The 11,451-nt window shown below is 52.4% G+C and overlaps 3 protein-coding genes and 2 pseudogenes across 3 annotated transcripts; 3 read left to right on the top strand and 2 right to left on the bottom strand.

Moving 5' to 3' along the window:
* Nucleotides 1-553: 553 nt before the first annotated feature.
* SAPIO_CDS5650 (uncharacterized protein) lies at nt 554-2,141 on the top strand (the record flags this gene model as incomplete). Its single annotated transcript, XM_016787934.1, has 3 exons — nt 554-951; nt 1,028-1,874; nt 2,076-2,141. The coding sequence occupies 3 exons, from the start codon at nt 554-556 to the stop codon at nt 2,139-2,141; spliced, it is 1,311 nt and encodes a 436-aa protein (XP_016642249.1).
* A 1,717-nt stretch (nt 2,142-3,858) lies between these two features.
* Nucleotides 3,859-4,768, top strand: SAPIO_CDS5649 (Uncharacterized protein; the record flags this gene model as incomplete). The annotated part of the gene is made up of 2 exons (XM_016787933.1): nt 3,859-4,572; nt 4,643-4,768. 2 exons carry the CDS (start codon nt 3,859-3,861, stop codon nt 4,766-4,768), a joined length of 840 nt encoding a protein of 279 aa, XP_016642248.1.
* A 419-nt stretch (nt 4,769-5,187) lies between these two features.
* Nucleotides 5,188-7,029, bottom strand: SAPIO_CDS5648 (annotated as a pseudogene; the record flags this gene model as incomplete).
* A 608-nt stretch (nt 7,030-7,637) lies between these two features.
* On the bottom strand, nt 7,638-9,410 carry SAPIO_CDS5647 (annotated as a pseudogene; the record flags this gene model as incomplete).
* A 696-nt stretch (nt 9,411-10,106) lies between these two features.
* Nucleotides 10,107-11,375, top strand: SAPIO_CDS5646 (Uncharacterized protein; the record flags this gene model as incomplete). Its single annotated transcript, XM_016787932.1, has 4 exons — nt 10,107-10,165; nt 10,232-10,254; nt 10,324-10,466; nt 10,530-11,375. The coding sequence occupies 4 exons, from the start codon at nt 10,107-10,109 to the stop codon at nt 11,373-11,375; spliced, it is 1,071 nt and encodes a 356-aa protein (XP_016642247.1).
* Between the last annotated feature and the right edge of the window lie 76 nt (nt 11,376-11,451).

The following is an 11,451-nucleotide window of genomic DNA, read 5'->3' as shown; positions in this document are numbered from 1 at the left end:
TGCTTACATAGAAATACTTCTTCGATGCCTTACCTTCCATGTCCCGCATCGGCCCAGATACGTATCAATCATCTGACACACAACCGCGTTTCGGCTCGCCTCTACGTGACCCGGCCCGGTTTTTACGGTATCTCCATCGGGGCGGGTTGGCCTCCCGCGTCCAACCCCGCTCCCGGCCACCACCAACTTCCTTATTTCCTAACCCGTCGTTGGCTCATCGACTTCCTCCTTAGAAGACGTACATAAGCCACGCCAGCCCCATGCTACGTGGTTCAATAGTATCATTAGCCTTATTCGCACACCATATGCAGGCTTAGGTGGGTGGTATGAGGTGTTCGGTGCCTCTGATATGATATCTGGATATATCCGTATTGAGAGCAGGCAAAGTTGAGGGCCATCATCGTAGGCAGGCTGCGAATATCAACGACAATATCAGATATAAAAATGTCAACAACGCCCCATCCATAACCCATGAGCATGAGATTGCCAAAGATCTATCTCTCAAATGTCCAAGTCCCTGGCTTAACTCTCACATTTCCTCCTCGTATCCACCATGACGACACCACTAGACCAGTCCCAAAAAGACGTAGAGGCCTTTATCGCCTTCGCCGGCACCATTCGACAAGATCCGAGAATCATCCAGGCGGAGAACATTGCCAGGGAACTATCCCTATTACGAAAGAAGAATGCCGCATATGAGACTACACTTGATGACGCCGTAAAGAAGAAAGAGAGCCTTTCGAAGGAGTCGAACGAAACGAGAAGTCAGCTGCGTGCTCTCCAGGAACAATGCATCCAGCTTCAGCAAGAGAAAAAGAAGCTTGTCAAGGAGCTCCACGAGACCAAAGCTCTTGTGGAGAGACAGGAGAGAGATCTAGGGGAGAAAGAGGAAAGAGTAGCGGAGCTTGGACGATTACGGGTGGAACTCACCTCGGAGGCGACCAAGAATATGTATGTTTGTGTGGCTATCACTCATCCCCTCCTTGAGCCATCTTGACTAAGTCAACGATAAATCTAACGTCAAAAGTAAAAATCGATGGTCCGCTCTATGGTCTTCAGTCAACGAATTGGCAAAAAAGTACCTCTCAGTAGATCTGGGCAATGATATCCTCACCGAGCGTTCTAACTGGAAAGATATCAAAGAGCAAGCCCTCGTTAAGAGCATCACTCTCCCACCCACAAACTCCATCGTCGCCAAACAAATGCGCGTCGCTGCAGGGGTCGCCGTAATCTCCTTTGCTCTATGCCAGCATATTTTTTGCCCCATCGAGAGGGAGGGGGACTTTGCCGAGGCCATGTCTGACCTAGCTTCAGAGGATCCTACCGCCGAGGCACGTTGCAGATCGGCGCTGCTTGCCATCTTGGAACACCTTCCGGATTATAATCGGGCTGTGTTGGAGAGCGCCAGGCGGAACTTGAAGCAAGATGTCACCAAGTGCCTTGAGCCGCTGATACTGGAGCAGTCGAGGGATGCGTTCCGAGCCGACCTCGACAGTTTGTGCGGGACCGCGCAGAAAGAGTGGGCGGCCATTCAGCGGGTTAAGGGGAGGTGGAATGTCCAGCTGGGACGGCTGGGCAACGATGATAATAACTGGGACAGAGTTCAGCTATGGGGCCCTGCTGCCACCAATATTCGGGGCAATGGCAACGCCCAAGGCCAGGCCAACGGGAACCTGAGGAACCGTCCTACTCCTCCTACACCAGCCGAGTCTCCGCAGACAAGGACCCCATCATCGCAGATATCAACTTGTATGTGGCCGGCCCTGAGAGCCACGAACGAGGACGGTTCCCTTACAATACTGTATGGTATGGCCCTGTTCAAGGATCAGATAATCCCGGCGGAGGACGAGGAGCGGGAGAGGCATGAGCGGCGAGTAAGTAGGAATGATGGGAGGAACGGTGGGAGGAGGATCCGTGGTATGTCTATGGGCGTCCTTTCGTGAGAGTTCATAGGCGCCTGCGAAGGTAAGGTTGTGTGACTGTCGGTATAAGTGGCGGTTTGATTTCTGAGAAGACTAGTCCTGAATATTGGTATACCTTTCTTGAATGGGTCTGTCTCGTCTAATGGAAAACAGCCTGATCCTCCTGTGACGCTCAACAGCTGGATGGCCACTTTCTTGAGCAGTAGTTTTGTGATTTGAGACTATATTGGGCCGAAAGCGCAAAGGGAACGATTACCTATGCAGCTTCCGACATAAACATCATCCCCATATAACTACATATACGTTTCAGTAAGCACTCGTGCATCGCACTTACCAACGGCGGTGTCCTTCCGTCGTTACTCTACGACATGACAGAAGAAGATGGAGAGGAGCTGCAGACACACAAACACACAACACACACACAGAGAGAGTGTGTGTGAGTGTGAATGAGAGAGTGAGTGTATGTGTCCATTTGCACTTATCTCCTTAGCCTTTATCTTAGTCGGTCTACATCCCTAGCTAATGCTGAGCTCGTTACACCTACCTGCAACTCCTCTATATGTGAAAGAAAGGAGTCTATTCCAACTTCTCTCTGCAATATAGCCTCTTCTTCCCTTGTATACCAAAAAACCCGGAAGTTTTAACGCACTCAGACTTCTTCATTACCTTGGTGTGGCCCTTCACATCTTTGAAGACGAATCGGCTATGTTTTTTTTTTTTCTGTGTGCACTCCAGGCTATAGTTGCATACTCAGGCAGAAAATAATCCCTAGTAAGAGCGTTATTTTGGTGGGACAAGTCGGTCAGGTCCAGGGACATGGCACCTATAGAAGACGCAAAGTCAGTGCTTCTGGACACAATCCTATGATGAGCCTGTGGCTGCTAGCGGCGGGGTCGCGATAGAGCTAAGCTAGCAGTAACAGGTTCAAGAGAGAACCATCGGACAACGAAGTGCAAGTCCGTGATCATAAAGCCATACCGTCATCCCGCCCCAGCTGCGTACGTGAGTACCTGAGAAAGTGATAAACTCACCAGTATGCCGTTCGTGGTGCAATTTAGGATAGGCCGGAATTCAATCGGTAGATTCTAGAACCTCTGAACTGCGAACTCGTCGGATCGCCAGCGCAGGCTGCGCCGCTGTTGTTCATTTTAGCTTCTGCGCTAAGCGGCTAATGAAGAGTAAGCGCCAAGCGTGGGGAACCAGGAGCGACGAGAGAGAAGACAGGTCAGAAAAATAACTGTTTTTGAAAAGGAGAGGGAAATGAATAGGTGTGCGTAAACCAATAGCCACGGCATGGGAAAGGAAAGGTCACAAAATAGGCATGGAAGAAGCATTTCAAGGCACGCCATCTCGACCCTTCGTATTAGAGATCTGGGCGCGGCGTAGAGGATGAAAGGGCTTGCGAAGCCGGCGTCGATTGAGACGCCTCTAACCGGCAATTTTCTCCAGCCAGTTGTGGTCCATTGAGCTGTGAAACGTACCTCTCAGGCAAGTCTGCTCAGGTCGTGCTTGACCCAACTGCACCATGATTCAACAAAGTCGCCTAGTTTCGCGAAGAGGATTATGTGCTCGGAATTGTAAAGAGTCAAATAGCATCGCAATTGTGTCCCACTATCAACTCAACTCCAAGTTAACTCCAAGTCCTAATAGTGAAGTGTTTTTGTTTGTCCCTGACTAATCTTTGGCGGGGAAGTGTGGAAGTGTGGGACATTGAATTGTAGCGCAGCCATCAACTCAACTCCAACTGCCCATCAACAACTTTGACCCCACCTCGGCCAGAGCTCTGATCTCAACTGCAAGCACCATCTCGCGTCACCCCAACCCTCGACTTCGTCAAGCTCCTTTCAATCCCTCGCCCGAGAAAACAACAAAAAAAGATAAAAAAGAACGAAAAACACCACTGCGACCGAACCGCCGCAATCGCCCGCCCGCCAAAATGGAACCCCCACCACCAACAGCCTTCCCCTCCACCTCCCACCTCTCCCGCACAACTAAAACCCACACCCAGCACACCTTCCAAATCTCCACGCGCAAGCTCCCCATCTCCAAAGCGGGGCCCATATCCACCATGGAAAAGTCCCTCGGCATCCCCGTGCCCGAGATGATCTTCGGCGACAACCTCGTGCGCCTGGCCCACCTGCCCACGGGCTGGTCGCTCTCCTTCAACGCCTATGACGCCCTCGACGCCGTGGGCAAGACGGCTGAGAATATGCTGCAGGTGGCGTATGCTAAGGATTGGGCCTCTTCGAGGGAGAATTCGAGCGGGGATATCAAGGAGGTTGTGAATCCGTACGATTGGAGCTATTCGAGTACGTATTCGGGGACCTTGGAGGGTGGTGTTGAAGGGAGGAGGGAGTTTGAGAGGACGGAGAAAAAGATACCTTTGGAGTTGCTGAAGAGGCGGGATCCGATATTGTTTTCTGATGAGGTGTTTTTGTACGAGTCTGAGTTGGATGATAATGGCATCTCGGTGTATAGCGTCAAGTTACGTGTGCATGAGAAGCGGATGTTGTTGTTGGCGAGGTTGTTTGTGAGGGTGGACAACGTTATTGTTAGGATAAGGGATACGAGGGTTTACGTGGATTTCGAGGCGGAGGAGGTCATCAAAGAGCATTGTGACCGAGAGGACACATTCGCCAATGTCAAGAGGGTGAGAGCTTCTATGATGTGTCCCACACAGATTCCCACACTCGAGCTTTTTGCTAACATATATCACTTAGGCCCTCCTCATGACTGGCCGGTTACCAGACGCCATCACCGCTTCCTTACGAGATCCCAATATTCTCTCCCCTTTAATACCCATCAAGGACATGTACACTGTTGCGCTAGACCTCAAGTCCTCATGAACATATGATATCCTGGCGTTATTGGGCATACGACGGCGTGGATCATGACGGTTACGATAATGTTTTGTTTGGTGTTAAAATAAATACCAGCTGACATCGGTCACCCTGGAACACATAGGCAAGTTTACATCTAGAGCGGGAGTCATGAAATGAGTGAGGGTGAAATAAATACACGATTGCCCTATCCATTCTGCATCGCTAAAGGAAGAAGGATGAAATGTAAGAAAAAAAAACAAAGTCCCATGAACAGAAAACCGCAAGAAAACCTCATTACCTCCGAATTCATGAAGCACCATCCGTATCCTCCACCGCGAAGAACACCCTATTTATACCCACGGGAAACAATCAAGAGAGAAAGAAAATAAAAATAAAAATAAAAACCACCGAACCCAACATCAAAGACCATTGACCTTCTCCCTCTACCGAGCATCAGGATCCGACGACGAATGATTCTCCGCAACTTCCTCGTACTCTAATTCCCACTTATCCACCTCCTTAAACTTGTGCGACGCCCTCTTCAGTTCCTCCTTCGGATCATCGATCACAAGCCCGCTGGTCGTGAACGAGTCATCCGGCAGCGGCGCAAAGCTGTCATCGGGATTCGATGGCTTGGAACCGCCATATGTTCGCGTAACACGCCGATTGGGCTCGGAACCAGCCTGCTCCCTCCTTGTAGCAGCTGCAGATCTAGCATGGGTCTCGGCTCGGGCAGCTTGCCGCGATGGAGGGCGAGCCGAAGCTCCCCTGCCTCGAGAATGACTACCTCCCCGCCTCCTCGTGGAACGTGAGTAGGCGAGCTCATCCTCATCATCGCTTGCGAGGGTCAAGTCTTCGACATCTTCGTCTTCACTACCGACGTCATCGTCATCTCGGCGGGAACGTTTACTTCGGCGTTTCGGGAGCAGGGACGCAAGGTCGGAAGTAAGGGGTTCGGGCGTTGGTTCCCTAGTCGGCTGCCGGCCTCGGACCCTGCCAGCGCCCCTCCTACGGGCAGGCAAATTGGGTGAATGCGTAAGGGAAGGCGGGGACGAGATGTCGGACAGGATATCGTCGTCGTTACGAGCGTGAAGGGGCGTTGTGGGAGTGGCCGCGCGGCGTCTCCGGTTGGCGAGTTTCCGGATCGATGGCCATTCGGTGTCGTCTGAACCGGAGCTAGCTGGAGGAGCCATTATCTCCTCCATGGTAGCGTTGATTGGCGTGACTGGCCGTTCATTATGGGCAGCAGTGGCGGAGAGTGGCGATGGAAGCGAGGATACGTCAGAGAGGCTAGAATCGTCATCTTCTTCAGAATCTGCTGGGGCGTCTGTAGCTTCCCGTCCCTTCTCTTGTTGCACCGCCTGCTCCTGGCCCTGCACTTCCCCGAGTTCCTCTGACTGTTTCCGTTCCGCACGGGCTGTCTTCTCTGGCCGGTCACTCGCCTCATGTTCAATCTCACCGCTCTTCCTCTTTCGAGACCTCAGACCTGAGGACGGAGGCTGAGGTGCGCGAGTAGCAGACGCAGCCCGTTGCGATCGTCGACGATTAAGAGGCGTAGACACAGCATCGGGAGCAGAGTCTTCTCCGTCAAGTTCAAGCTCGCTCTCAGATGCCGACTGATCCGTGGTCTGCGTTTCCTTCTGCGCTCTGCGGTTCCTTCCCAAGATACTAGGCTCCCTCGCGCGCCGTCTGAACTGGCCAAAGTTAAACGTTGAACTAACACTTGGTGTATTTTGGCCTCGACTGCTCGGTCGAATCGGTCCGCCATCACGACTAACAACGCTAGGCGCGCGAGATCTCCTCTTGAATTGGCCGACGCTCAAAGTTGACGTGTTAGCCGAACGGCCTCGAGTCGAAGGCGGTTCAAGCTCAGAGTACATGTCGGAGAAGATCTCCTCGTCGACATCCAGTCCCGACACATCTCGCCTCATGAGCGGCGTCGCAGTTTCACGCCTACTCATCTCGACATCAGGAGGATCCGAGAGCTCCCGCGAATCAACCTCCGCCGCGTTATCCTCGTCAGATTCCGGTTCCCTCGATAAAGACTGCCTCATCGTCGATTCTCTCAGAGCGCGTCCTCGACGACGGAGGCTCCCAGCGGAAACTCGTGATCGTACCGCGTCCCTAGGTCTATTCTCTTTTTCTGAACTATCCGGCTGCGCGTCTTCGGTCGGCTTCAATGGCGTTGAAGGAATCACGTCGGGTTCGGTCTGGGTGGGAGCTGTGGTTTCAGGCTCAGCACGGGCTACTGCCCGTGTGCGGCGCGTTCGTCTCGGGCGAGGCATTTGTGCGTGTGTGCTGCGCTGGGATTCTCTATCGTTCTATGTGATGCTGAGGAGTGTTCGAGTTTCGGTGGGAGAATATGGGTTCCCTGGTGCGCACAGCAATTGCCTGCTAAAATAAAATGGCCGTGGTAAGATGTTACTGATGATGAGGGATGCTTGGTGTCAAGGAAATTTAGCCCGACGCGTCGTGGAAGAGCTGTTGTGGGTGGGAACTTGGGGGGTACCTGTGTACTTCGTAGGTCGGGAGGTACTTAAACTCCATGTGGGGTCCTCGACGCGATTTGTCCAGCAAAAGTGTTGTCGCGTCAAGCTCAAGAGTTGGTCTGTGCTTCAGTCAAAGCACGAAGTACAGCTGTACCTCGACACGAACTTCTCCTCCTCAAATGGCTGCAACTCTCCAGCTCTTCCAGATCCACGTCTTTGAGCCTTCAATTGTTGGTTCACAGCTCTTCAATCATGTGAGATGTACTTTCCATTCCCGCATAGGTTCATAGTCTAGTATTACACCGTTCTACAACGCAAAGAGCTTTCTAAGTAGGCTATTATACATTTTGAGATTGTAATGTACACATATCAATTGATCATTCCAACCACCCGCCGCCGTTGAATCAAATTAGCGCCTGACCCATGAACATGCTTTCCTTCACATCCGCGACCACGTCCTTCCTGTCGTCGTTTCCGACAAGGACAATCCCCCTTCCACGACGACCCATTCGTCCGGCGCGTCCGAGACGGTGAATGAAGTCGATAGACGTGTGCGGTACATCGTAAAGCACGACATGACGCACCGCCAGCGTGTCGATGCCTCGGGAGGCGAGATCCGTCGCGACGATAACCTTGACGTTTGGAAGCGATCGCACGCCCTTAGGAGCCGGTTCCGGCGCAGGGATGCGCATGGGTTCTGAGGATGTGAAAGAGGCCAGCATCTCAGAGCGTCGCTGCTCCGAGGTGTCGCGGTGGAGGGCGATTGCGTTGATACCTTTCGATACGAGGTAATCCGCTACTTCTTGCGTCTTCTCTCGCTCGTTAACGAAGACAATGATGCGTCGCACGTCGATCTCATCCTTGACGGGACCCTCGTGGCGGGAGGATTCACGGCCAATACTGTAGATGGCGTCGGCGCAGGCTAGGTTCTTGTTGTTTCGGTACGGGTCTTTGGAAACGTCGATGACACCAAGCTGAACTCGGCGGGGGATGGCGTGGAGGTTGGGAGTGGTGATTCGGACCATGTCGGGGTACTCTTGGGAAAGGTAGTTATCCAGCCTCTTCGGTATGGTCGCAGAGCAGACAACAAGCTGTTTCAGGGATGGCTTGGCTCTATCGATTATGTCTATTGTAACGGGCGAAAAGCTACGATCGAGGAGTGAATCCGCCTCGTCGACAATTAGATGGGTAACGCGAGAGAGAATATTGGGATCCGACTGCGCAATGGAGCCGAAAAGATGGGGGGTAGAGATGACGACGTCCACTCCCCTCGTGGAGTAGAGGTTTCTGTGTATCGTGTTCGCCGGCAGATTCGCCGAAAGCTTCTCCGTCCTAAACTTGACAATGTGCGATAGGGACTTGGCAACCGCTCCGACCTGGTCCACAAGCTCGGCAGTAGGTACGAGAACGACAACTTTGGGGCGCGCCATCGTAGGGTGTGGCTCGTCGAACTCCGAAGGCTTCAGAGAGTTATCTTTGAGCCTAGCCTGTTCCTCCTTCCACCGTCTCTGATATTCCTGAATCTCTGTGTCCTGCGCCTCAGCGATCTTCAACGCATTGATCGCGGGAACCAGATACGCCAGAGTCTTCCCCGACCCAGTCTCAGCAGCCAACAGGAACTCCTTGGCAGGGGTCTTCGTCCTGTGACGTCCTTGTCCAAGAAGCTCCGGGATCGCCAGTCTCTGCACGGGTGTCGGCTTCACATCCACCATGCCCTTGAAAGCATCGCAGTAAAGCGCCTCTTTGACAGAAGGCAAAAGGTCGAATGCATCAAAGGAATCGACATCTTGTATCCGCGCCTTGATCGACATTCGCTTTCCGTAGGAAATCACCGCTAGCGCCCGGTGCATCTTCATCGCCTTTCTCGCGTCCGACTTCTTCAGTTTGCCGTATGTCTGGCCCGGTTCACTGGTGCCCTTCTCCGCTTTCGGTGGCAGTCGCGCAACGGTCTGGTTCATTCCTCCAAAGGGGCCCTCGACCTGTTTCCTATTAAACTTGACTTTTCGAGCTGAGGGTGGTTGCGCGACTGTTTTTGATAGAACCATGCGGGATGGCTTCGCCTGGCGGCGAATCGTGCGGATATCGGTCCATGGCTGGATCTGGGATATTACGGGCCTCGCAGGATATGTGCGATGCAAGCAGTTCGCGCATAACGACCTGAATGCTAGAGGTAACATGGTGAATGGTGGATGGCCCTCAGTTTGTTGAGAGATCAGGGCCGAGTTGAGGTTTGAAAAATTATTCAATCAACCAAGCAATCCCTACACCAAAAATTGAGGAACCGCGTTTTGTGGCAAATTCTCTCTCGCGTTGAATTAAAAAGGGTATGCATCTATCGGGATATCCATTTTCCCTTTTCCATAATCTTGAACCGAATTCAATACCGGGAGCGAGCGGGATATAATCCCGAAGCTGAATAAAAAACAAGAAATACTGTCCGTTCTTCTCTTCAAGGAAGACCATTCTTTCTCGACTAGGCCAAAGAGGTCTGTCGTGTGTCTGCCGTGTGAGCAGTGAAGAACAAAATATGACTCTAGACAGTAATGAAGACTCCTATTTACGGAGTACAAAGTACACTAAACAACAAGCTCGGGCCCGCCGAGCCTGGAAGTGGGCAGACTTTGGCCCCATAAACTCGCATTGCGGGGCCCCTTGGCGGCTTCGTCCGGCATAAAAAAAGCGACAGCGCCGACGTCCAGGCTTCGACGCTATTCACTCCGTGACTCTCGTTCTCGCCTCTGATGCCCTTTCGGTCCCTGTTACCCACGAAACGCAACCATCAGCCTCGCCGGAAAGGGCAGCATCACCAGAGACACATGTTCGCGACCATTTCCCGAGAAACGTAGTCAATTCGTCGACTCTCCAGCGTCGGTATGGCGCCACCTACCGCACCGCTGAACTTGGATGTCGAGGCCATTTCAGGCATTTGCGGGTGAGTCTTTTGGGCGAAGGTTCAGCCTCGCGTGGTGTTTTGGGTCGCTAATAGGGATTTGTCTAGATCGATCTCGATAGCATGCTGGGGTACGCGGCCTCCTCGATATACCACTGATCCGAACTCTTCCTAGGTTTCCAAGCTAACTCTCGCTGTAGTGGTCGTCTTCTCTCCTCAAATATTGCAGAACTTCCAGCGCGGAAGCACAGATGGCCTGTCGATTCAATTCCTAATAGTATGGCTTCTCGGCGACGTCTTTAATATTCTGGGTGCCGTCATCCAAGGAGTGCTTCCAACGATGGTTCGTTCCCTCCAGTGCCAATGCCAGACCGTGCGAATTATGCTAACGAGGCTTGCATTCCAGATCATCCTTGCATTCTACTATACCTTTGCCGATATTGTATTGCTACTACAATGTTTCTATTACCGAGGATTCACTTGGAAGGACGAAGTCGTCTCTTCGTCGCCGAAACCATCCGAAAATCTTGAAGGTGGCTTGCCTGTGAACGAACGCACGAGACTTCTACGCGAGCACCGACGACGACGACGACAGAGACGAGGCTCGGACTGGTCGAACCTATCACCAGCCGTACCTATAGTCCCCGACCCATTCGAGGCCCCTCCTTCGCCTCCGACCGTCTCTCAAACCATACGATGGAACACACTAGCTGTTCTCATGGTCTGCGGTGCAGGTGTCTTGGGGTGGTACCTCGGCCGAAACGGCCCCGAATCTCGCGACACACCGCATGACGGTGAGCCAGGCGAAACCCTGACCTTCAGTCTCTGGGGCCAGATATTCGGATACCTATGCGCCGCACTCTATATCCTCTCCCGCATACCACAACTCATCCTCAATTACAAGCGCAAGAGCACCGACGGTCTGAGCATGCTCTTCTTCCTCTTCGCCTGCCTAGGCAACATTACTTACGTCCTGTCTATCTTCGCCTACGAGCCACGGTGCGGCGAAGAGGGATGCGCTCCTGGTGAGGCCGGGAAGATTTATGGGAAATACATCCTCGTGAATCTTTCTTGGCTTGCAGGCAGCGTTGTAACCCTCTTGTTGGATTTTGGCGTCTTCACTCAATATTTCTTGTATAACAACACGGAAGAGGCGCACGACGTTTTATCCGAGTGTAGCGACTCGGATAGCATTGATGATACACCTTGGGAGCGGCCTCTGCTTGCGCGGGGTGACTCCACTTATGGTTAATTCAATGCGGACCAGTCTTCTCTTTCATTCTATTGTCGGTTTGCCTTTTTTTTTTCTCTTCGGTTTCGTCAGGTTG

Source organism: Scedosporium apiospermum (genome assembly GCF_000732125.1).
Source record: "Scedosporium apiospermum strain IHEM 14462 chromosome Unknown SEQ_SAPIO_0099, whole genome shotgun sequence".
Lineage (NCBI taxonomy): Eukaryota > Fungi > Ascomycota > Sordariomycetes > Microascales > Microascaceae > Scedosporium > Scedosporium apiospermum.
The sequence above is the reverse complement of the archived record's forward strand: the minus strand, read 5'-3'. Positions and strand labels throughout refer to the sequence as shown.